General features: G+C 42.1%; 1 protein-coding gene across 11 annotated transcripts in view; it reads right to left on the bottom strand.

Moving 5' to 3' along the window:
- robo2 (roundabout, axon guidance receptor, homolog 2 (Drosophila)) overlaps positions 1-24,898 on the bottom strand; it is a 1,004,723-nt gene that overhangs the window by 7,099 nt on the left and 972,726 nt on the right. For 10 of the 11 annotated variants that reach the window (XM_061877321.1, XM_061877317.1, XM_061877314.1 and 7 more), the window contains 5 exons: positions 23,435-23,698; positions 21,697-21,899; positions 6,936-7,118; positions 6,455-6,613; positions 3,459-3,710 (listed from right to left, as the gene is read on the bottom strand). In XM_061877321.1, the coding sequence (XP_061733305.1) occupies positions 3,459-3,710; positions 6,455-6,613; positions 6,936-7,118; positions 21,697-21,899; positions 23,435-23,698 (1,061 nt within the window). The remainder of the gene's footprint in view (positions 1-3,458; positions 3,711-6,454; positions 6,614-6,935; positions 7,119-21,696; positions 21,900-23,434; positions 23,699-24,898) is intronic. The other variant, XM_061877320.1, reaches the window with a different exon arrangement.

Below are 24,898 nucleotides of genomic sequence, written 5' to 3'. Positions count from 1 at the left end.
CATCATTTTCAGCAGTGCATTCCTAAAGGGTGAGACGTAATAAGTCTTTAACTTCCCTTTCGGTCTGTAAAATTGTCTATTTATGTATGCAAAATAGTTTTTATTTCGTTGACTACTGACTGAAGAAATAATAAACTAAACCAAACGATTAACACCCCTCATCTTCTCATGTGAGATCCACCCAGGAGTGTGGCCATATGAGCCCCCTTCCCTGGTGAAGATATCCTAATACCATCTTTAAAAATGTGTATTTTAGAAACCTGGTTTCAACCAAATCAATCCAATATTTTGTTTTAAGTGCACATACCCTGCTTGGCACTCAGAATCTAGGGTTGGAATTGGGGGTTAAATCACCAAAATGATTACCGAGCGCGGCCATTGCTGCTGTTCACTGCTCCCCTCACCTCCCAGGGGGTGGAACAAGGGGATGGGTCAAATGCAGAGGGTAATTGACTACCAGGGGTAATTTAACTTTAACATACGGTCAACAGAAGTATGTGTGTATGGGGCGGTGATATTGGGTTTAGGGTGGGATATGGGGCCCTTTAGGAGTCCTGTGAATGGTACCCCAGAATTTTTTGCTACGCCCCTGCCAACAATGTCTACATTTCTTACACCAGCGCTTCCACCCCAGCAGGATGAGATATTCTTACACATCTGTACATCCCTCTTATGCTGCAGCTAGACTTGGAGAGAGTCCCGTGGAGCCGCAGCGGGGCGACATAGACGTGCTCGCTCACCCAGATGAGGGGCGATGCCCGTCTGCCGCCATGATGGTGCAGAAGAAAGCCAAAGTTATTTTCCACAGAGCCACACGTGCCAAACGTTGGCAGCGGCAACAAGGGGTAAGTGGGTGTGCTGGGGGGGTATTTGGGGAGCCAGCGCGGGTGTCAGACAGTGCCATCTGGTGACGCCTGTGCAGCATGAGCGCTGACTTTCACACTGGAGGATCCCCGTCTGGTAAATGATATGAGCAACTGTCTTCCAGGGAGGAAACATGGGCTTTAACTAGTAATTAAATAAAGGAAACCACTCAAGTTTGCAAGATTGGTTGGAAAAAATGGCCGCCATCAAGCAAAACATACAGTGCATCACTTCTGTTCACATTTTGTAAAGTTACAGCCTTATTCCGAAAAAGGATAAATTAATTTTTGTCCTCAAACTCTACACACAATACCCTATTGTGACAATGTGATTTTTTTGCAAATTTATTAAAAAAACAAAACAAAACAAATCACTCGTACACAAGTATTATAAGTGAGCTCAGGTGCATCCTGTTTCAACTGATCATCCTTGAGTGGTTCCTACAGTTCAATTGGAGTCCACCTGTGTTAAAGGCCCACTGAAATGAGATTTTCTTATTTCTATGTGTCATACTTGATCGTTTCGGGGTATTGACATATTTTTGCTGAAAGGATTTAGTAGAGAACATCGACGATAAATTTGGCAACTTTTGGTCGCTAATAAAAAAGCCTTGCCTGTACGGGAAGTAGTAGACGATGTGCGCGTGACGTCACGGGTTGTAGGGCACCTCACATCCTCACATTGTTTATAATCATAGCCTCCAGCTATTCGGACCGAGAAAGCGACGATTTCCCCATTAATTTGAGCAAGGATGAAAGCTTCGTGGATGAGGAAAGTTAGAGTGAAGCATTAAAAAAATTAAAAAATTAAAAGAAAAGGCGACGGCTCCAGGCGGCGGCAGTAGGGGCGTTTCAGATGTAATTGGACACATTTACTGGGATAATTCTGGAAAATCTCTTATCTGCTTTTTGTGTTAATAGTATTTTAGTGAGATTATAAAGTCATACCTGAAAGTCGGATGGCTGCGGTGAACGCCAGTGTCTCTGAGAGAAGCCAAGGAGCCAAGATCACAGCTGCCTTTTTGAGCTGCAGGATGAGGTCGCATAATCCACTCAAGTCTCCGGTAAGAGCCGACTTAATATCACAATTTTTCCATCCAAAAACTTGCTGGTTGATGTAGAGAAACAAGTTCGCTTGACCGCTCTGTGTTAAAGCTTCACAACAAACAAAGAAACACCGGCAGTGTTTCGGTGCTACAGCCAGCTGCAATCTTCCGCTTTCCACTAACAGCATTCTTATTTGACGTCTCCATTATTAATTGAACAAATCGCAAAAGATTCAGCAACACAGATGTCCAAAATAATGTGTAATTATGCGATGAAAAGAGACGACTTTTAGCCGTGTGTGATGCTGGGAGAACATGTCCGCTCCAACCAATAACGTCTCAAGCACACGTCAACATAAGCGTCATCATTCCGCAACGCTTTCAACAGGGTACCTCGCGGGAAATTTAAAATTGTAATTTAGTAAACTAAACCGGCCGTATTGGCATGTGTTGCAATGTTAATATTTCATCATTGATATATAAACTATCAGACTTCGTGGTCGGTAGTAGTGGGTTTCAGTAGGCCTTTAAATTCAGTTGGTTGGACATGATTTAGAAAGGTACAAACCTCTCTGTGTAAATAAAATCCCAGAGCACAAACCAAGAAAAAATCCATCCATCCATTTTCTACCGCTTATTCCCTTTTGGGGCCGCGGGGGGCGCTGGCGCCTATCTCAGCTCCAATCGGGCGGAAGGCGGGATACACCCTGGACAAGTCGCCACCTCATCGCAGGGCCAACACAGATAGACAGACAACATTCACACTCACATTCAAACACTAGGGCCAATTTAGTGTTGCCAATCAACCTATCCCCAGGTGCATGTTTTTGGAAGTGGGAGGAAGCCGGAGTACCCGGAGGGAACCCACGCATTCACAGGGAGAACATGCAAACTCCACACAGAAAGATCCCGAGCCTGGATTTGAACCGAGGACTGCAGGACCTTCGTATTGTGAGGCAGACGCACTAACCCCTCTTCCACCGTGAAGCCCACCAAGAATAAAGTTAAAGGAATTGCCTTTAGACCTCTGAGACAGGATTGTCTCGGGGCACAAATTTGGGGAAGGGTACAGAAAAAAATCTGCCTTGAAGGTCTAAATGAGCAAAGTGGCCTTCATCATCCGTAAATGGAAGAAGGGTGATCAGTTAAATCAGGATGCACCTGAAATCACTTTTGAACTTCATGGCAAAAGCTGTGAATACTTATGTATATGTGATACCTCAGTTTGTTACTATTAATTCATTAGCAAATATCTCTAAACAAATGTCTTCACGTTGTCATTATGGGGTATTGTGTGTAGAATTTTGAGGACACAAATGAATTTAATCAATTTTGCAATAAGGCTGTAACATATCTGGAAAAGGTGAAGCGCTTGGAATACTTTCTCGCTGCACTGTATTTGCAGACACAAACAGTCAATTAACCACTTGTGTAGTAACTATAAAACTAAATAGTTAATATTTGTGTTCCATTGAGCATTTTGTACACAACCCGCAGGCGGTGACACAACTTCTCAATTCATTTGATTTGAAATCGTTCGTCCACGTACCGTTTTTGTGGCCCCTGCGGCCGTCCTCCGCTCGCTCAACGGAACACAGTCGTTCTTGAGCCTGGCGGTGATGTTCCAGAGTGGCGCGCGTCATCTGTCTGTCCTCATGTCCACACAGAGGCCCCGACATGGGCGGGCGCTCCAGAGAGGTCGCCTTCCTCTCTGGAGGGGGGATCATGCTGTTGATACAGCGGCCCGTCTGGGCTCGGGGCTGCCCCTGGCTGGGCGGGGGCTCAGGGGGCGGAGGTAGGTCTGTGGCGAGAGGAAATCCACGGACACATTAATAAAAGCACATACCCTACTTTACGGACTATAAGGTGCTACTTTTCCCCCACGCTTTGATCCCTGCGGTTTACAAAATAATTGCAGCTAACTTGTGGATTTTTCTTTGGTAATGGCCATATTGTTTTATATTCAACAAATAGTTTTCATGTAACACCGACAAAGACACAAAAAAGGTGTGTTCTTGTTTGTCTCAAGGCGCCATCTTTTGGACGAGTTCGCTCACTACAGGTGCCGCGGGTTAAAAATGTACTTCCCGTTTCGTGCCTTGAACAGGAAGTATATCCTTTTTCGTCTACTAATTCATCCATAGCGTTTCTCCATTTATCACTCCAGGCAACGTTTGTAAGTTTTTCAATATGTTTTTATACCGATTTGTAATGCAATCAAACTAGCATTGACAGCATTAATATGCTAACATGTTTACAAGCGTCTGTGTTAGTATTATTTACTTCCAATGTCATTCTCTTTGTATTGTTTCAGTTTCCTAAATCCACCAAGACGACACCATGGACTCATTGAGTTGGTATAGCTGATTGGAGAGCTAGCTTCCGCAGCTAGTGGGTTTACGACGATGACTTCTGTTTTGTTTGATCAGCTGTTTTACTGCCGTGGTACAGACACCGTTTGGAAACAATTAAAGTTTGTAAATAAACATCTATAAAGTCTTTCGTACCGGTATAAATTTGTGGCTTCGGTGCACGAACGATTCATCCATCCATTTTGTGCCTGGCAGCATATCATCATTTGATGCTCATTCAGTCAGCTCAATGTTGCTGTAGTTAGTTAATGTGCTAAGTGCTACTTCGTGTTATTTTTAAGTGTTGTTTTAGGCTTTTACAGCATTTTTTCTAGTTTTGCTCCATTACCTCAAGATGAGTCCGAAGAAAGCAATGAACGAGTGATGTGTCGTTTGAAACATTCATCAGCGTTGTCGACACTGCTCTCTTCCACTGCACGCCAAAAACAATTAAATGACAAAAGTGGATTTAATTATTTTATCTTAATCATTGTCGGTACCTTTGATGTTAAAAATTAAGGAATGTTGCGATTTCGAACAGAGTGCACCACAGGGCTGTGGTGTGTGATCGTGTGGACAGTTTATGTAATTGTTGTTTTGACATTGTTATTAAAGGCCTACTGAAATGAGATTTTCTTATTTAAACGGGGATAGCAGGTCCATTCTATGTGTCATACTTAATCATTTCGCTTTATTGCCAGATTTTTGCTCAAAGGATTTAGTACAGATTATCGACGATAAAGTTCGCAACTTTTGGTTGCTAATAAAAAAGCCTTGCCTTTACCGGAAGTAGCAGACAATGTGCGCTTGACGTCACTGGTTGTAGGGCTCCTCACATCCTCACATTGTTTACAATCATAGCCAGCAGCCGATTCAGATGTTATTAGACACATTTACTAGGATTATTCTGGAAAATCCTTTATCTGCCTATTGTGTTGCTAGTGTTTTAGTGAGATTAAATAGTACCTGAAAGTCGGAGGGGTGTGGCCACGGGTGCGTTGACGCCAGAGTCTCTGAGGGAAGTCACGCAGCTGCAGCAGGGCGGAAGCTCCGCTGATATCTCCGGTAAGAGCCGACTTATTACCACAATTTCCTCACCGAAAACTGCCGGTTGAAATGTAGTTGGGATCCATGTTCGCTTGACTGCTCTGATCCATTAGTAAAGCTTCACCATCGGGAATATTAAACAAGGCTGTGTTTGTGTGGCTAAAGGCTAAGAGTTTCCCACCTCCATCTTTCTACTTTGACTTCTCCCTTATTAATTGAACAAATTGCAAAAGAATCAGCAAAGAATCAGCCTGCGGCTTAATTTGACCCAACACGGGGAACCTTACCTGGCCCGGACACGGAAAGGATTGACAGATTGATGGCATAATTATATCGCATTATTATGCGATTAAATCGCATTGATCGCATAATTAAACAGAATACTGTTTGATTATGCGATTAAAGCAGACTACTTATAGCTTGGATCGGGCTGGACAATCACCCGAGACGTCAAACGCCCGAGTCATCATACGCGTCATCATACCGCGATGTTTTCAACACGACACTTCGCGGGAAATTTAAAATTGCAATTTAGTAAACTAAAAAGGCCGTATTGGCATGTGTTGCAATGTTAATATTTCATCATTGATATATAAATTATCAGACTGCGTGGTCGGTAGTAGTGGGTTTCAGTAGGCCTTTAAAAAAAAAAAAAAAAAAAAAAAAAAAAAAATATATAAATATATATATATATATATATATATATACACATATGTATTGATTGAGTGATTGAAACTTGTATTAGTAGATTGCACAGTTCAGTACATATTCCGTACAATTGACCACTAAATGGTAACACCTGAATACGTTTTTCAACTTGTTTAAGTCGGGGTCCACGTAAATCAATTCATCACCCCCTGGTATATTAGTTTGCTATACAGCACTGTATTGCACTTTAAATTGTGTGTACAAAAATGTAACTTAAACGTGGACTTTTATCGAGTCTAGGATTCATTATTGTTTCTTATGCAGTGTTTTGCTTCAATAAACACTTCTTTCAATTCATTAAGTCTGTTTAAGAACCAATTAAGTTTGTACATCAAGGTTCCACTGTGTATTCGACATTGCAAACACTATCAAGATGCAAACAAGTTTTAAACCTTTAAAGGCAACTTTGTGTTTTGTATAATTTTCCAGTGACTCTCACCGTCAGCAGCAGCATCTCTGCGGTGAGGGGCTGTGCCCTGACTTCGGGGTTTACGTGCAGGCCTGGTGGCCCTCTGGTGGCCCAGACTGTGTGTCCCCACTGTGCTGCCGTCTGTCGAGAACGGACTGCCGGGCCGGGGCCTGTGGGACAAGCCTTTATCTGCAGGAGGGGAACAGGAGGGCAGATTAATAAAGATATTAGCAAAGCAGCGTCAAGCAGAGGCTGATGCAGAGAAAGGGCAAAGGTCATCAATGGATGTCCAGAAAGGGTTGCAGCCATCGTTCTACAAGCAGGAGTTCAAAGTCGGAGGCGAAGGAAGGGATCCGACTATTCCCCCTCAAAAACAGTGCCATGCATAAAGTGGGCACCAGCAAGCAGTAAAGATGAAACCAAAGTCCCAAAAAGTGTGAAGGACAATCCCCAGAAGGAGTGTTTAGAGCAGGAAAGGAACAAAACGCGAGCTGCGCCTCTGCACACCGACCTCGCTTGCTGAGGCTTGTGCCCTTCAGCTGGTAGCCCGCCTTGTCTGCGGCGGCCACCAGGGCCTGGGCAAAGTCGCAGTTGGTAAAGATGGAGCCGTCGGACGAGCTACCCAAACTGGAACGGTGGCTGGAGAAATTACGCTCGTCCTCCGAGGCCGAGCCCCAGCCGTTCACCATGGAGCCTGGAACACCACAGTCATCTCGTTTAGGGCTATTCTCTTCTTATGGAGAAGAAGAACGGGATGGATGGTTTACTAACATGCTAAAGTCTAAATGCAAAGCATTGCAAGGTTGTTAAGTCAACGCTAACTTTTATTTACAGAAGTCAAAACTTTGGAAAAAGTTAGGAATTTATTTTCATTTTGGAAACTTTAATTAAAGGCCTACTGAAACCCACTACTACCGACCACGCAGTCTGATAGTTTATATATCAATGATGAAATATTAACATTGCAACACATGCCAATACGGCCGGTTTAGTTTACTAAATTACAATTTAAAATTTCCCGCTGAGTTTCTTGATGACGCGTGGGGGACATATTAGCACCATCACCATCGAGTAGTCTCTTTTCATCACGCAATTAAACAATATTCTGGACATCTGTGTTGCTGAATCTTTTGCAATTTGTTCAATTAATAATGGAGAAGTCAAAGTAGAAAGATGGAGGTGGGAAGCTTTAGCCTTTAGCCACACAAAAACACGGTGTTTCCTTGTTTAAAATTCCCGGAGGTGAAGCTTTACTATGGATCAGAGCGGTCAAGCGAACATGGTTCCCGACCACATGTCAACCGGCAGGTTTTGGTGAGAAAATTGTGGTTAAAAAGTCGCCTCTTACCGGAGATCAGCTGAACTTGCGCCGTCCATGCAGCTGCCGGGACTTCCCTCAGAGACTGGCGTCAAGACACCCGTGGTACTATTTAATCTCACTAAAACACTAACAACACAATGAAAAGATAAGGGATTTCCCTGAATTATGCTAGTAAATGTATCTAAAAACACCTGAATCCGTCCCAATGCAATCGCCTTTTTTTAAAAACTTTATTTTATTTATTTATTTTTTTCTAGTCCTTCGCTATCAATATCATCATCCACGAATCTTTCATTCTCGCTCAAATTAATGGGTAAATCGTGGCTTTCTTGGTTTGAATCGCTCTCGCTGCTGGTGGCCATGATTGTAAACAATGTGAGGATGTGAGGAGCTCCAGAACCCGTGACGTCACACGCACATCGTCTGCTACTTCCGGTACAGGCAAGGCTTTTCTGGTAGCGACCAAAAGTTGCGAACTTTATCGTCGATGTTCTCTACTAAATCTTTTCAGCAAAAATATGGCAATATCGCGAAATGATCAAGTATGACACATAAAATGGACCCCCGTTTAAATAAGAAAATCTAATTTCAGAAGGCCTTTAAAGTCCGCTTGCACTCGCTGCCACAGTGATCCCCAATTCATTGCAGAAGCTTTGTAGGAACAGTTGGGCCCAACATTTTAAGTACACCTACAGTACTGGAGGCTCTATTTTCATTATTACAAACTACTATTTTACGACACACTCTCTCTCAAAACAGACATTTCCAATGCTCTGAATGCGATGTTGATTAGAATGCTGTAGATTATGCTAGAAAATTTGGTTTCTCGAGAACTGTGCGCAAGATTGTGTTTTCTTAAACATTTTCCCATTAGATCATTGATATAAATAAATTCCAATGTGTAAATAACGAACATGGCACTTTTGTGAACACAACACAACTGCTTTGCATTTTTTAACACACAAATTTGATTCCGTACATGTGGTCACCTGGGATCGGTGCAGAATTTGGTATTTTTATAGGCAGTGACCGAATTCTGTCGGTATAACCGTTATGAGGTCACGTAAAATTGACCATAATGGTCTTTAAACCTGGGTATATTTTTAAAAACCCTCTAACTGTGCAATCTTCAAACTATATTTTTACACTTATAAGTCTCACGTGCAATACCTGTTTCAAACAGCTCAACCGGCAAATTCACCAAGTAAATATTGTCTATCTTGTAAATATATCATAGTAGTCCTACCTGGTACTTTTGTTTATTTACGAGCACTCATAGCATGCACACCTTACCCAGTCGGATTGTCTTTAGGTAAGTTTGAAATTTTCCATGCCAACAAAGCAAATATGCCAGTTTGGAAACACTTGAAGGTACAGTGCGGTTCTACTTTTCAAAATACTTAAGCTCGATGCCACATTGGATTTGCCATAGACATGCTACCAATTAGCAATAGCAATTTCAACACCTCCAAATTTGGTAATGAAAATGGCAACTAACATGCACGTTATAGCTGGAGTGTGTTAAGTACTTACAGTATTTACACTTCTTAGGGCGGAACAAAAGACTAGATTCAGCTAAATGACAAAGAGTACACCCTGACCAGGCAACATACTGTAGTCCAGGGGAGCCGAAACTTTTTGACTCGGGGGGGGCTTATTGGGTTAAAATTATATATATATATATATATATATATATATATATATATATATATATATATATTGCTCGCGCACTAATTGACTGGAAAGAGGGCATACTTGCCATGCGATGATGTCACGTTATTGATAAGAAACTGCATTTTTAGACTATATGATTTGAATGAGCGGCTAGGAGACACCAAGAGTAACAAATGGTAGAAAATTGTTTAAAAAGGACGGATTAAAAAAAAAAAATAATAATAAAAAAAAATATATATATATATTTTTTTTTTAAGCTTGGGACTTACCGCAAGCCAGATTTTGGGCACTGGCGGTCCGGATCCACTGGGGACCACTGTCATAGTACCAGGTACTTATGTTTATTATTGTATTGCTTTTTTTTATTATATCGCTTGTTTTTTATCCTATCTATTTATTTTTCTAATATGTGTACATGAAGAGCAACGGAAACATTCAAATTTCCCCCTGGGGATTAAAAAAGTAATTCTGATTCGATGCCTTTGTTGCACATAATGTCACGTTCGGTTGGAGACTTGGTCGACTCAAACAATTGGCAGGCAAACAACACTACTGCCATCACACGTCTTGGAATTGCAACAGCATGCTATGTAATATTTGCAAATGACACTCAGAACTGTAAGAAATAAAGATTTAAACTGGACGGCACAGTTTTTCTAACCGGATTCTCGCCAAATCCTTGTAGTTCGCTGAGCTCCACACAAGGATCTGGGCTCGAGGGCAATGCAAAGTTCTTCAAGATAGCAAAAAATAATGAACCAATTAGGATCGCCGGGTGGGATTTCATGGATGTGACGTAGCGCCGAAGCGACCGTTTGATTCAAACGCAACGAAGGGTCTTGTGCTGACATTGATTCTGCTATTGCAACTTTTTTGTCGAATCTATCAAATATTTAATATCCATCCATCCATCCATTTTCTACCGCTTATTCCCTTTGGGGTCAATATATTTAATATTACTTTTCGCTCTGTCGTTATCCAATATGTCGGCTGTTCTGGTTTGGATTTCCTAGCGTGGCTCATCAGCGTCACGGGTTGATTTCGATGTGAGTGGTTAAAGTAGCACGTCATTCAAGATAACGGACAAGTTATCCAATCACATACAATTATTTTTTTTAACAAGGCCCCGCCTTATGAAATACATCTCCTATTGAGAAGTCCCAGATCCATGTGTGGAGCTCAGTGAACTACAAGGATCTGGCGAGAGTCAGGTTACAGTTTTTCTTAGCTAAGTGTAAATGTTAAAATTTAATAATATATATATTATCAAGAAAATGAACACAGAAGTAATAAGAATAGGTAACGTATTGATTAGAAGGTGGAACGTACCGACCTACGGTCACCTTTACAAACATTACTAGAGAACTTAATCCAAAGGTAGCCGGATTACAAAACAACAATACAGCATATGCAAAGTGATGTCATTCAAAAACAAATTAAATGGTTACACATTTTCTCCAAGCCCCCTTCGCCCTTTCAGCCCCACGTCTTTGTGCGTTTGTTCGGCAGCCTTGTTATAAATATTTCAAACAAAAGTGCACACAAACAAACTTGCACAGGACGACCGCGCACTGACTTTCGCTCTTGTTTGGTTAAAGAACAAAGAGCCCACCTGTCCTTTGCAGAGTTTGCCTCAAAAGCGCCTCAGGTGATGCAGATGGGAGCAGAATATTGCACCTGCTGGGATGAACACACTTTATGTTGCCCGCCTGTCGCCTTTAACAATGAGTTAAAAAGCTAAATACAGAATACGTAACCAAAGCAGGTACTGCTGTAGTTTTACTGCGACTGTAGACGACATGATAAAAAGGCTTTGTGCCTTTTGGGCCTGTGTGTTTTTCTTCTTTTCATCAACGCTGCAAAAAGGAAAGAAAAAATGCGTCCGTCTGCCAATAAAAAATGTGGGACTTTGGCGCTTGGGAGAAGAGTCGGTTAATGTGACAGATTTCTGCGGGTCTGGTTTGGCAGACTCTTAAAAACTGGCGGACGCCCAAGTGCACTACTCTCATTAGAACACAAGGACGGGGAACAGAGTGCTAACAAGGCATCGAGGATGCGAGCGTGCTGAGGTCAAAGGTCAGAGGCAGGTAATACATATGTGTGTATGTGTGTATGTATATATATATATATATATATATATATATATATATATATATATATATATATATATACATATATATCCATCCATCCATCCATCCATTTTCTACCGCTTATTCCCTTTGGGGTAGCGGGGGCGGGGCTGGTGCCTATACACATACATTTATACATACATACAAACATATGTATGTATGTATGTATAAATGTATGTTTCCGCCTGGAAACAAAGTGTCTCAAAGATTGTCCACAAATGAGGAAAGGAGGAGTTACTGTATGATGCTAACGTTAAAACTAACGCTTAATCATTCTGACCACAGTCAACAAGTGTATTGTTTTATATTTTGTTGTTGAAACCATTTCCCCAAAAAACATGTCTTTTTATGGACACCAGCTTTGTTGAATCAGCATTGGGTCAGATTTGTATTTCTAAAGGTTGAGTTGCACAGCAGGTCCGCCATTGTTGTTGTGGTTGCGCTGTACTTACGTTAGCAGCAGGCTTTGAAAGATGATGCAGTCCAGACCAGACCAGACCAGACATCAAAAGGTTCTCAAGTTTTCTGTCCCGGTCTTTGCGGTACAGTAATACGATTCTGATTTATTTGGATACACGGAAGGAATATCCCCTTCAAAGGGTTTCCACACCAAGAGTTGCACTATCTCCCGCAAAGGTTGCAACACATTTCCTAATATATATATTTATATCCATATAAAAACTTCTCAGATGAAAGAGGAAACTTCTAGAATATGTAAGCTTGCATGAGGTAGAGCAGGCGCCACACGCCCACCCTCTCTGCCACTTTTTTATTTATAGCTGAAACCAACTGAAATCCAAGGCGGTAACAACTTGGAACCCTCCATCTTTTTTTTTTTTTTGCCCTTTGAAATTCTTTTCAGAGTTCCTCTCCGAGAGAGAAAGACAGTGATTTCCAGCGGCCCCAATCCTCCCGCGAAGAATAGCGCAGATAATGAAGTGGAGGCAGTGGCAGCCAAAGCGCTAAAGCTTTTGGAGGTGGAACACTGCCTCACCATATCACATCACATTTCTCCTTTCCCCTGTTAACAGCCACTTGCCGCCGCTGAACCCTCAGCCAGACATTCATTCGGGGGGAAATAGTGCAATCAGACCGTCTGCCTTGTGTCGTCACTTGATAAAAAAAAAAAAATCAATCAAGTTTTCTCTTTAGGATTTGAGCATTTGCTCATAGTAGCTGACCACTCAACTTGATTTACATCGACAAGAAAGGGAAATTGACTTTGATGTGCAGGTCACTCAAAAACCTGATAGTTTAGTTTGGACCCAGACCTGGTTTTTGTTTGTAGGTGAGATGATAATAGCATAAACGGTAGTAACCAGTAGAGTACAACAGTAAAAAAATACATAAATAAAAGAGGTTTATTAATTAATTGTTTGGAACGTGTTATTATGTTTGACGGTTATTTTACACCTGAGTATCGAGCTTAAATGCTCAGGACTGGAGATGTCTGATAATATCAGTCTGCCGATATTGTCGGCAGACCGATATCGGCCGATAAATGCTTTAAAATGTAATATTGGAAATTTATCGGTATCTGTTTTAAAAAAGTAAAATGTATGACCTTTTAAACGCCGCTGTAGGGAGTGGTACACGGACGTAGGGAGAAATACAGAGCGCCAATAAACCTTAAAGCCACTGCCTTTACGTGCCGGCCCAATCAGCTCAAACTACAGCCATGCAATGCATACTTGGTCAACAGCCATACAGGTCACACTGAGGGTGGTTGTATAAACAACTTTAACACTGTTACAAACATGCAACACACTGTGAACCCACACCAAACAAGAATGACAAACACATTTCGGGAGAACATCCGCACCGTAACAACATAAACACAACAGAACAAATACCCCTTGCAGCACTAACTCTTCCGGGATGCCACAATATACACCCCCCACTACCCCCAAACCCCAACTCAACCCCCCCCACCTCAACATCCTAATGCTCTCTCAGGGAGAGCATGTCCCCAATTCCAAGCTGCGGTTTTGAGGCATGTTAAAAAAAAAATTGTGCTCTTTGTGAATTCAATAATAAATGTGGCAGTGCTATGTCGGCATTTCTTTCCATAACATGAGTTGATTTATTTTGGAAAACCTTGCTACATTGTTTATTGCATTTAGCAGGTCATCACAACAAAATTCAGCATAATAATGTGTTAATTCCACGACTGTATATATCGGTAAATAAGAGTTGGACAAAATCGGAAATCGGCAGAAAAGCCATTATCGGACATCTCTACTCAGAACAAAAGGAAAGCTCCAAAATGTGGTTGTACTTCACTTCGAGAGATTTCAAGTGGGGGGTGCTCGGTAAATTATGATGTTGCACCGATAAAACTGCTGCGATAAAAGAAAATGTACACAAAAATGCTCCAGTGAGGCGAGATTACCATTATTGTGCTGTATGTAGGTTAGGGAGAGCAAATCAAACTTCTTCTGAGCTCATTGTAAACAAACATGGCGCCCATCGTGTGGGACCTATCCACTATTTTGTCTTGAAAGCTATTTGCGCTTCGGAAAACACACAAGCATCCAACTTCTAAACATTAACTTTTCTCACTGGCACTCATCGAGGGTGGACGCTCCCCTTTCCTCTCCCTCATCTCCCCTGCTTGCTTCTTTGTCTTAACTTTTTTGTTGCCTTTTTTTTGCACTGCTCTCCAAATCTAACCATTGGAACTATTTAACTGGCCTCAACGAAATTGACAACCTCTTGGGTTTGGGGGAAACTGCTGTCGTGACGGAGCGGTTGTTGCTGGACAGGCGACGGACTCTTGGGAGAAAAAGGAGTGCCGATTGCCTGGGGACCCTTTTTTAGTCAAGGACCTGAAGATATCTACCTATCTGGAATTATGATAACAGGACATCTGCTGATTGGAGTAAACGTTGCTCTGGTTTGTCGACAAATTCAAAGTACCCCAAAGCCGCCACAAATGATTGGAGGATGCGGGAAGAACTGTGGACACTTGTGATTTTGGATCACATCAAACTGTCTGCCCAACAGGTTTTTGAGGACCAGTCATAGACAATTTAGAGTGAAAAGCATATTTTATTTTCACTCGTTTACAAAACATTGTAATTAGGATCGTTTCCCTGGCTTCGAGACTCCCGAAGGACAGTGCGGCAAAGACACACCAAACTCCCTTATTGTCTCTCATGGACACACACCTGTTGTTGTTTGGACTTATCTGGTGGACGACATCAAGGCCGCGGAACATAGACACACTGCAGGCTTACACACACACACACATGCATCCACAAAAATATACGCCACACACACATACTCCCACCCCCAAATCCAATGCCCTTGACGCAAATCCCATAGGGGTGATGGAAGGCTGGGCAGCGCCATAGAGCTGCGGCCTGCCACCATGACCCCCCACTCCCTTCCCTCTTTTGCTAGATATCTCGAGATGTACGTAGTAATATGTACATGTGCTTTGTTATGGAGGTTTTTTCCCACTCCAGACTGGGCCCCCTCAGGAGCCTAGTCTAGATTGTACTTTTTTACTCATCCTTCCCCAGCATTTACCTTTTTCCCATCTTTTACCGGCACCTTGTGGCGACCCATCAGCGTCCCTGTTCTGTAACCCTGTACACTGTTTGTTTGTCGAATCTTGAACGGGTTTGTGCTGAAAACAATGTTTCGTTGTACTTGTGCAAAGACAATAAAGACCTATCCTATTATAAACCTCATCAGCCACCTGAAACAACAACATCGCAACGACTGTGTTTTGAAAGCCTACAAAAACGCTTAAGAAGAAGCTGCCCTGTAGCCTGCCACAAAGAAAGGTGTGAACAAACTACAGTTGAATTTAAATTAATTAAAAAAATGGGGACACAGTAGGTCGGGTTTATGTTTTGTCTCATCCCTCAGTTAAAGCCTGAGTGAGGAACGCGTGACAGATGCACTACTATGGCCTTTGCTCAATGAGAAGACATAATTAGTCTGAAAGAAAAAGAGATGATTCATTATTATCCGCTCACAGATGCTACCTGGTTGTTGTTTGAGCACAGTGCAGCTAGACCTGGATAAATGAACCAACACACACAGCATTCACACAGGATTGAGGCAAAAACTAATCCAGACCTTCTGCAAACAAGTTATCAATATCAGTCTTGACAAAACAGGTGTTATTCCTATTATCATAGCCACCAACACAACACAACATACACAACAGAACAAATACCCAGAACCCCTTGCAGCACTAACTCTTCTGGGACGCTACATGCAAACAATACTGCCACATCCTGGAATTACAATTTAGAACCTTTCACAATACTCCTGTTTCACAATGTCAAATCTTACAAATTTTTTTGCACATTCTTTGCATGAATCTGGCAACATTTTCACAGTGAAAAGGCTTAGCATTATAGTTGTAGGATATATAGTGTTTCTTGATCATAGGGCCGCCAAACATATCTGTTTTTCAGCTGTGGTCCGTGTGGGCCGTGAGAGTACTTTGTTGTAATACATTTTCCCACCACTTGTAGCAGTAATGACAATATCAAACAGAAGAAATCTGGAGTTCAAGTCCTAGAAGTTTATTTAGCACAACAATTTTGACCAAAGTGGTGAAGCTGTAATTAAGTTTGCACTTTAATTTGAATATGTTTTAAAATACATACATATAATTATTATCTAATATTAATTTAGTTAGAATTGTTTTTTTTTTAAGTACTGCGTAATTGTATGTAAATAATTTTTTTTTTATCATGAGTCCTTTTTTTTGCAGTGTATTTGATTATGATTAATTTTGTAATCAGCCTTACCTAAGCTTTGATAATAATCTTTGTGATTAGGTTTTGTTTTTTTAAATCATTTGACTAGGTTTATCCTGTTAAATTGTAATTAGGTTACATATACTTACTAAATACAATTAAAATCAGGACTTTGATTACTAATTCGGTGCTAATATTTGAGTGGGCCACGGGCCCGTTTATAGTGGAAAAGTTGGGCTCCGAGAACATAAAGGTTAGGAACCCTTTATACAAAATAACTTTTACTGCTATGGTTATATTGTGATAATGCATTTTGATGATGACAAATTCTAGCTGTGTCCCACTAGCGTACGAAGGAGTCATCAACACAATGTATCTACCGGCTAATCTCCCTCCAATGTGTGGATCTGCTTCCAAATCCCTTATCCTTGCCTCAATTGCGGCAAAAAAACAAGTTTATTGCAGGTACCATTATCACTGGAGGACGTGAGGACAAGGAATAGCTACTTAAGACACCAAAGGAACACACTGTGTCCAATATTTTCACAAAGATAAAATAAGTCATATTTTTGGTTCGTTTAATAGTTAAAACAAATTTACATTATTGCAATCAGTTGATAAAACATTGTCCTTTACAATTATAAAAGCTTTTTTTACAAAAATCTACTACTCTGCTTGCATGTCAGCAGACTAGGGTAGATCCTGCTGAAATCCTATGTATTGAATGAATACAGAACCGTTTTGAATCGGAAAAATATCGTTTTTGAATCGAGACTCGAATCGAATCGAAAAAATCGATATATTATCAAATTGTGACCCCAAGAGTCGATATAGAATCGAATCATGGGACACCCAAAGATTCACAGCCCTAATAAATACTGTTATACAGGCTTCATCGCTCATCCTTGATTGATCTTTCACAGTATCATGTTCTCATATGTTCTCATAGTCATCAGTATCATCAGTATCACAGTATCATGTTCTCATAGTCATCATTGTCACCGACGTCCCACTGGGTCATTATTGTCACCGACGTCCCACCGGGTGTGAGTTTTCCTTGCCCTTATGTGGGCCTACCGAGGATGTCGTAGTGGTTTGTGCAGCCCTTTGAGACACTAGTGATTTAGGGCTATATAAGTAAACATTGATTGATGATTGATCCTCTACATGCATGGAGAGTTACATGAATCTTCTATGAAAATACTCTCCGAATATGCATAATAAATGAGCAAAGATGTGTCTAACTGGAAAACAAAAACAAAAACATGCCTTAAATATTTCATTCGGCAGCCATCGGTGTAACTAACGGAAAGCCCCCGATGTTCGTGCCGCTCTAAAACGAGGACACGTCTATGTCGTGACGCTCATAAGTAAGCGTACTTTTATTTCTTCTGCGATAACTCTTGCACCATTTCTCTCCGCTCGTCTCGCAGCAGGGTGTCAAAAGGGGTGCGATGAGCAGATAGATGAGAAGGAACGGTGCTGTCTTCAGAGTAATAGAGTGGAGGAAAGTTGTAGCAGATTACACGGCCCTAAATACATCAGTAGTAGCATGTGTCAGCACAACCCAATCCGCGCTTCCATCACGCCATGGAAAAGTACGTCTGCCAAACCTCCTTTTCCCTTCTTTTGACTGCTTCACCACTTCAGATATTCCGCTCCGTTTTTTTCTCTCTTTCCGCCCCGCCCATTTCCTGGTCGCCGTTCTAAATTTTCACGGGTTAAAGAGTCAAGGCACTGTGTCAATTTGATGTTCCTTTTTAACTGTTCCTACGGTTGGTGGCGGCCGGCGTGTAAGCGGTGGTCCAGCCAGCCCGAGCAATGGCCGTGCCCTTCACGTGTCCCCCGCCATGCACGCCCGCCCGCCTGACAGATGGCTGTAAAAGTTTTCAGAGTTGTAAAATTTAAACGCTGCCTCGCTCGCTCTCTTTCTTCTCCGTCGTCTGGAATAGAAATGGGCTGCACGTGAATTTTATTTCAAATCTCCTTCATGAGATACACACGCTGCCAGGCTCCCTCTTAATTTCCCCTTCTCATTCTCCTGTTTAAAATTCATGGACTTTCTTATCGCTTTTTGGGGGGGGGGAAACGATAATTATAATTCCCCAGAGTCTGCCAGCGGAGCTTAAAAACTTGATGGAGGGACATTGAGGGTGTGCATGTTCTCATGCAGAGCAACACATGGGCGAGCCATCATCAACACACCAATAACAAGTGACTGTCACAGCAGATGACAAAACAATCGGACGAGACTTCGTCATAAATTTGTTATTTATTAATTTAAAGGCCTACTGCAACCCACTGCTACCGACCACGCAGTCTGATAGTTCATACATCAATGATGAAATCTTAACATTGCAACACATGCCAGTACGGCCGGTTTAGTTTACTAAATTGCCATTTTAAATTTCCCGCGAGGTATCCTGTTGAAAATGTCGCGGAATGATGACGCTTATGTCGACGCGTGCTTGTGACGTTATTGGTTGGAGCGGACATGTTCTCTCAGCACCACTCACGGCTAAAAGTAGTCTGTTTTTATCGCATAATTACACAGTATTTTGGACATCTGTGTTGCTGAATCTTTTGCAATTTGTCAAATTAATAATGGAGACTATAAAGAAGAATGCTGTTGGTGGAAAGCGGTGGATTGCAGCAGCCTTTAGCAACCGAAACACAGCCGGTGTTTCTTTGTTTGTTGTGAAGCTTTAGCGAACATTTTTCTCTACCACATGTCAACCAGCAAGTTTTTGGATGAGAAAATTGTGGTATTAAGTCGTCTCTTACCGGCGACTTGAGCGGAGTTAGCGTTCTCCTGTAGCAGCTGTCAAAAAGGCAGCTGTGATCTTGGCTCCTCCATTGGCTTCTCTCAGAGACACTGGCGGTCACCACACATGTGACCATACCCTTCTGACTTTCAGGTACCATATAATCTCACTAAAACACTATTAACACAATAAGCAGGTAAGGGACTTTCCAGAATTATCCTAGTAAATGTGTCTAATAACATCTGAATCGCTCCCACTGCCCTCACCTTTTTTTCTTCTTTTTTTCAAGTGCTTCACTCTAACTATTGTCATCCACGAATCTTTCACCCTCGCTCAAATTAATGGGAAATATGTCCTTTCTCGGTCCGAATCGCTCTTGCTGCTGGTGGCTATGATTATGAACAATGTGAGGGTGAGAGGAGCCCTACAACCCGCGACGTCACGCGCACATCGTCTGCTACTTCCGGTACAGGCAAGGCTTTTTTATTAGCGACCAAAAGTTGCGAACTTTATCGTCGATGTTCTCTACTAAATCCTTTCAGCAAAAATATGACAATATCACGAAATTATCAAGTATGACACATAGAATGGACCTGCTATCCCCATTTAAATAAGAAAATCTCATTCCAGTAGGCCTTTAAGCACGATAACTAAGCATGATAACTAAGCCTATAACTAACCTTTAAGCATGATAACTATGCCTATGTATTCTAATAAATTAAAAAAATAGTGTACTCAATGCTTTATTTTGGAGCTGAACAGAGGACATCGGAAGCAGGCGAAATATACCCACCTAAGTGTTTTACTTTAGTAATGAATTGGACTGCATGAGAAAGTGAAAAGCAAAACATAGCTCTCTTTGACCAAATTGCGGCCTCTGCAGGATTTGGCACGAATTCCCGTGAATCATGTGTGGTTCCGCAACTTCACTGCACAATTAGGCCAATCAGCGTCATTTTCGCCAATTGAATTTGTCTCTGAGTGGCGCTTAAATGCACACATCAACTGTCCAATCAACTACCTACTGTCTTAGTCTATAGCGCCTAGCCTAGTATACAAACATTGTTGACATGTATTCATACATTCATGTAACCGTTATTTATCCAGGGTAACAAAACTTAGATCAGATTTTCGTTAGCAAAGAAGCAGTGTTTACATGCTTGAGATGTTGGAGTGTGATGATAATTTCTCGTAATTAACACAAATTATATCTATAGATCGTCCTCAAAAGTTAGACAAAGCTCTTAACATGCGGGGGTAAAGGCTAAAATAAATGTTTAAGATGGACAAACACTATTTGAAAGAGAGCGGGCGTGGCTCAGATGGTGGAAATTTGAGGGTTCCTGGTTCGAATCCAGCTTGGGCAAGACACTTCATCCACGTTGCTCCAAGTGCCACCCACATTGGTATAAACATAGCTTCAATGTAGATATTGGGTTTCTCAATGTAAATCGCTAAAAGTCACTAGAGAATAAAAAAGCTGGACATACCGCTACTTTTTTCCTAAGCATTGAACCCTGCAGCCATACTTGCCAACTCTTGAATGTCAGTGCCTTTCGCGAAAATCTCCCGGGGCAACCATTCTCCCGAATTTCTCCCGATTTCTACCCGGACAACAAAATTTGGGGCATGCCTTAAAAGCACTGCCTTTAGCGTCCTCTAAAACCTATCATCATGTCTGCTTTTCCACCATACAAACAGCGTGTCGGCCCAGTCACATTATATGCGGCTTTTACAGACAGAAACACAAGGGAATGCCACGTATACTTGGTCAACAGCCATACAAGTCACACTGAGGATGGCCGTTTAAACAACTTTAACACTGTTACAAATATGTGCCACACTGTGAACCTACACCAAACAAGAATGACAAACACATTTTGGGCGAACATCCACACCGTAACACAACAGAACAAATACCCAGAACCCCTTGCAGCATTAACTCTTTCGGGACGCTACAATATACACAACCGCTACACCCAACCCCCCCACCTCAACCCAACTCACCCCCCCCCCCCCCCCACCCAAAAAACCTCCCTTTTTCATGACAAACAAAAACATTTTTAAATAAAAAAATCACTCCCATGCGGGACAAATTATCAAGCGTTGACCGGTCCGCAGAGGTTGGGGACCACTGTTTTAGCTGATTGGAGAGCAAGCTTTCGCAGCTAGTGGGTTCATGACGATGACTTCTGTTTAATTTGATCATCCGTTTTGCTGCCGTGTTGCAGACACCGGTGTGGAAACAATAAAGGTATGTAAATAAACATTAAAAAAATATTGTGTACGTGTAAATATTTGCGGCTTATAATTGGTGCAGCTAATATATTTAAAAATATTTATTTTTTAAATTTAGCCCGTAAAATAGGGTATACAATACTTTAAATGTGAGAATGTTTTTAACTCCTGTTTCCACACCTAGTGTTGCATTGAACATAATCGTACAGTACAATTGATGCCATGTAGTACTTGATGCCATACAGCGCGTCTACTGGCGGCGACTAAGTAATGCATTCCCATTTTCCCTCAGTTACCTTAAACTGTTATATTGTAATGCATATCCCGTTTATGTTGTATTTAAATCCACATATGATCTGATAATATCCTGTTTACACCGCCATGTTCAAAAATGATGTAAATGGAACATATGTCTACTTACCCGTCACGGAGCTGTCCAGGTTGTCCATGCTCGACCCCGGCGTGTGCTCGATACCGCGTGGATGCCTCGCACCGTATCCCTCATCCTCATCGTCGTCTTCATCCTCCTCATCGGGCAGGTCGGTCTCCAAGTCGGAAACCATTGTGCTTGACACGTAGCCCACCGGAGGGGCCGGGGCCTGGGGCGGCCCCCCTTGCATGTGCCTGCGGAGCGCCAAGCGGTGAATGTCAAAGACGGGAATAGGACGGCTGTCGATGAATAAACGAGGACAATTTGGCTAATTTGACGACCGCGCTCGCGCGGCAACACAATGACCCGTTAATTGCCGCCGCGGATGGTACAAAAGCGAGTGTACCGGGGGCCTGTCGACACTCGGGCGTCACGTCGAGTGACAGCGGGCGTTTGTTTGAGGGGCGCCTTTGCAAGGGGAATGGCTTGTAATTACTGGGCCTGTTGTGTTGTCAAACGCTCTCTAAGCAACATAGTCATTACTGTGGCTAACATGACATCTCCTTCCTGACAATAACCCCCCCCCCCTCCACACACACACACACACACACACACTACTCCCAATGAAAGCCAGCTTCTTCTCCTTGCTGTCGACAGAATGAAGCATGGCCTTCATCTGACTTGCATGAGCTAAAAAGCGCTGAAATGTGGTGCATACATGTGTGTGTTGCGTATATGAGTGTGTGTTGTATGCATGTGTGTTTGTGTGCGTGGGAGTAAATACAAAGACGGGCCTAAGAGGGAGCAGGAGCACAGTGCAGGCCCAAAGTGCTAGCATGGGCCCATTAAAATGAAATGATGAATGGGTTTATCTTCGCTGCACACACGTGCGACACAAAGACTAACTGTTACAGCGGCACCCGAATCAATCTTGCCGCCGGCGAATATGCGTACAGTAAGCGCTTTAAAATAACAACCATGCATATGGGTCACGGTTGTTGTTTTTTTCCCCACCCCTCACTTGTCTGGCTGCCTCTGCACTTTATATTTAATGGCAATATATACAGGAGCTGTGTTCTCTGTCTGCCAGCTGCAGCCCAGGTCTGCCGCTGTGTGCATTTTTGGATCGGGTCCTCAATAACATAAGTACTCGGCTCGGAAAACGGATGCTTGTAATTTCTATTCATAATCTAACAATAGGATAAAGAAAAAAACGATAAAAAACTTGCCTCCGTGAAAATGCTACTGTATATCAATTACAAGCATTCATGATTTAATTTACGGGTTTAGTTTTATAATGTTATAATAATTACAGTACTATGTATTTTTTTTTTGTATCATTCCTTTGTTACCATTTGGTTTATATCTATCATATAGTATAGTCATTTATAAAATGTTACTTTATATACATGTTTGCATTATGTTAATTGTTTTATTTGTCTATTTGTGCTTTAATGCGTGGCGTAATTTGGAGGCACCTAGGGCTGAACGTGTCAAATATGCTCCGTAAATGTAACAATATATTAGATTTATTGTTAGTTTATTTTAATTTTATTTTGTTTCTCTCAATTGCTGTTCAAATAAAAGAGCTGTTTGCGGCTGCCTAAAGAACGCTGAATCGTTAACTTTCGCAAGTCTTGTAAGGGTTACATCCCGCGTAGTTGGACTGCTAGAAGCTTTTTTTTTATTCCCATCTGCGGCTTATAGTCCGATGCATCTTATACATGTACACATATTTATTTATTCTACGGTAATACGATAATCTTGTATTGTTTTGTGTTATTCTTACCATGTCTGCTTGGCCATGTCCATTTGGTAAGCTCTGGTCAGCTCGTCCAGATGAGCCTGGAGCATGGGCTGCATCTCGTCCCGAGGGGAGGGGGTGAGGGTAGCTGTGGACTGCTGCCCGAAGGAGACTGCGGCCGGGGAGGAGGCCACGCCCCGGATGGGCGGGGTGGGAACCCTTTCGTCCTCTTCCTCCAGCTCGTCCTCCATGCCTTGGTGGAGGTAGGTCTGCACAGGCATGGGTGGACCCCAGCCATCACTTTCATACCTTAGGTGAAATAATAACCCAGCATTAGTGCGCAGTGTTCATATAGCCCTGCAGACGCTGGCCTGAAGTAATAACAGCCATAAAGAAAATGTTCATTAAAGAAATTTGTCAGTGCAGCCTCCGTGGGACATAACAGTTTTTATCTGCTGCCAGCTCAGATTTACCATGAGTCCTCATTAAAGCAGATGACTCTCCATGATTGGAAACCAAGAGAAAGGAGACACTGGAGCTACTTGACCAAAGAAAGACATGCTGACTACTTCCTAGTAGAGTTTAATACCGGTGTAGCTTCAAATCTGCCACAATGTCTCCCTAAAAAAAATCCCATTATGTGTATTGTTTGGCTCCAAATTCATACGAAATCATCTGTGCTGCTAGCAGATTTATTTTACAGCCTTTGAATCATCCCATAGATCTGCATCCATCTGTACATGACTTTTCCGACAAGCTGCATTGATCCCCCACGTTTGCTGCAGCACAATAATTAGTCGCGGAGGAAAACAGAGCCATTATTAGCGACACACACAGCTTGTTTCTCTGCTACAGCGAAAAGGCCGGAGGAGGCCAAATGCAATGGCGGTAGTTATTGTGGTATGCGCTCAGGTGCATGTGACAGGAGCAACAAAAGCAATGTTTTGAACCAGCGAGGGGGGTGAGCTTTCTGTGACAGAGCGAATACAAACACAGAAAACCTTAGCTATTTGTCCTACCAAGTTGTCAATTATGGCTTTGAGTGACCCTAAACAATATATGTATGTAAAATGCAGTTAAAGTATGTTTATAATAATATACAGTGGGGCAAAAAAGTATTTAGTCAGCCACCGATTGTGCAAGTTCACCCACTTAACATGATGACAGAGGTCTGTAATTTTCATCATTGGTACACTTCAACTGTGAGAGACAGAATGTGAAAAAAAAATCCAGGAATTCACATTGAGTTTGAGTTTATACCAAAAAGTTCTATTTTGGTTTCATCTGACCACATGACATTCTCCCAATCCCCTGCTGTATCATTAATGCATCCATTTTGGTATGAACTCAACTTGTCGTGTTTGGAGGAAGAAGAGTACTGAGTTGCATCCCAAGAACACCATACCTACTGTGAAGCATGGGGGTGGAAACATCATGCTTTGGGGCTGTTTTTCTGCTAAGGGGACAGGACAATTGATCCGTGATAAGGAAAGAATGAATGGGGCCATG

This window comes from Nerophis ophidion, linkage group LG18, assembly GCF_033978795.1.
Source record: "Nerophis ophidion isolate RoL-2023_Sa linkage group LG18, RoL_Noph_v1.0, whole genome shotgun sequence".
In the NCBI taxonomy this organism is placed as follows: Eukaryota; Metazoa; Chordata; class Actinopteri; order Syngnathiformes; family Syngnathidae; genus Nerophis; species Nerophis ophidion.
The sequence above is the reverse complement of the archived record's forward strand: the minus strand, read 5'-3'. Positions and strand labels throughout refer to the sequence as shown.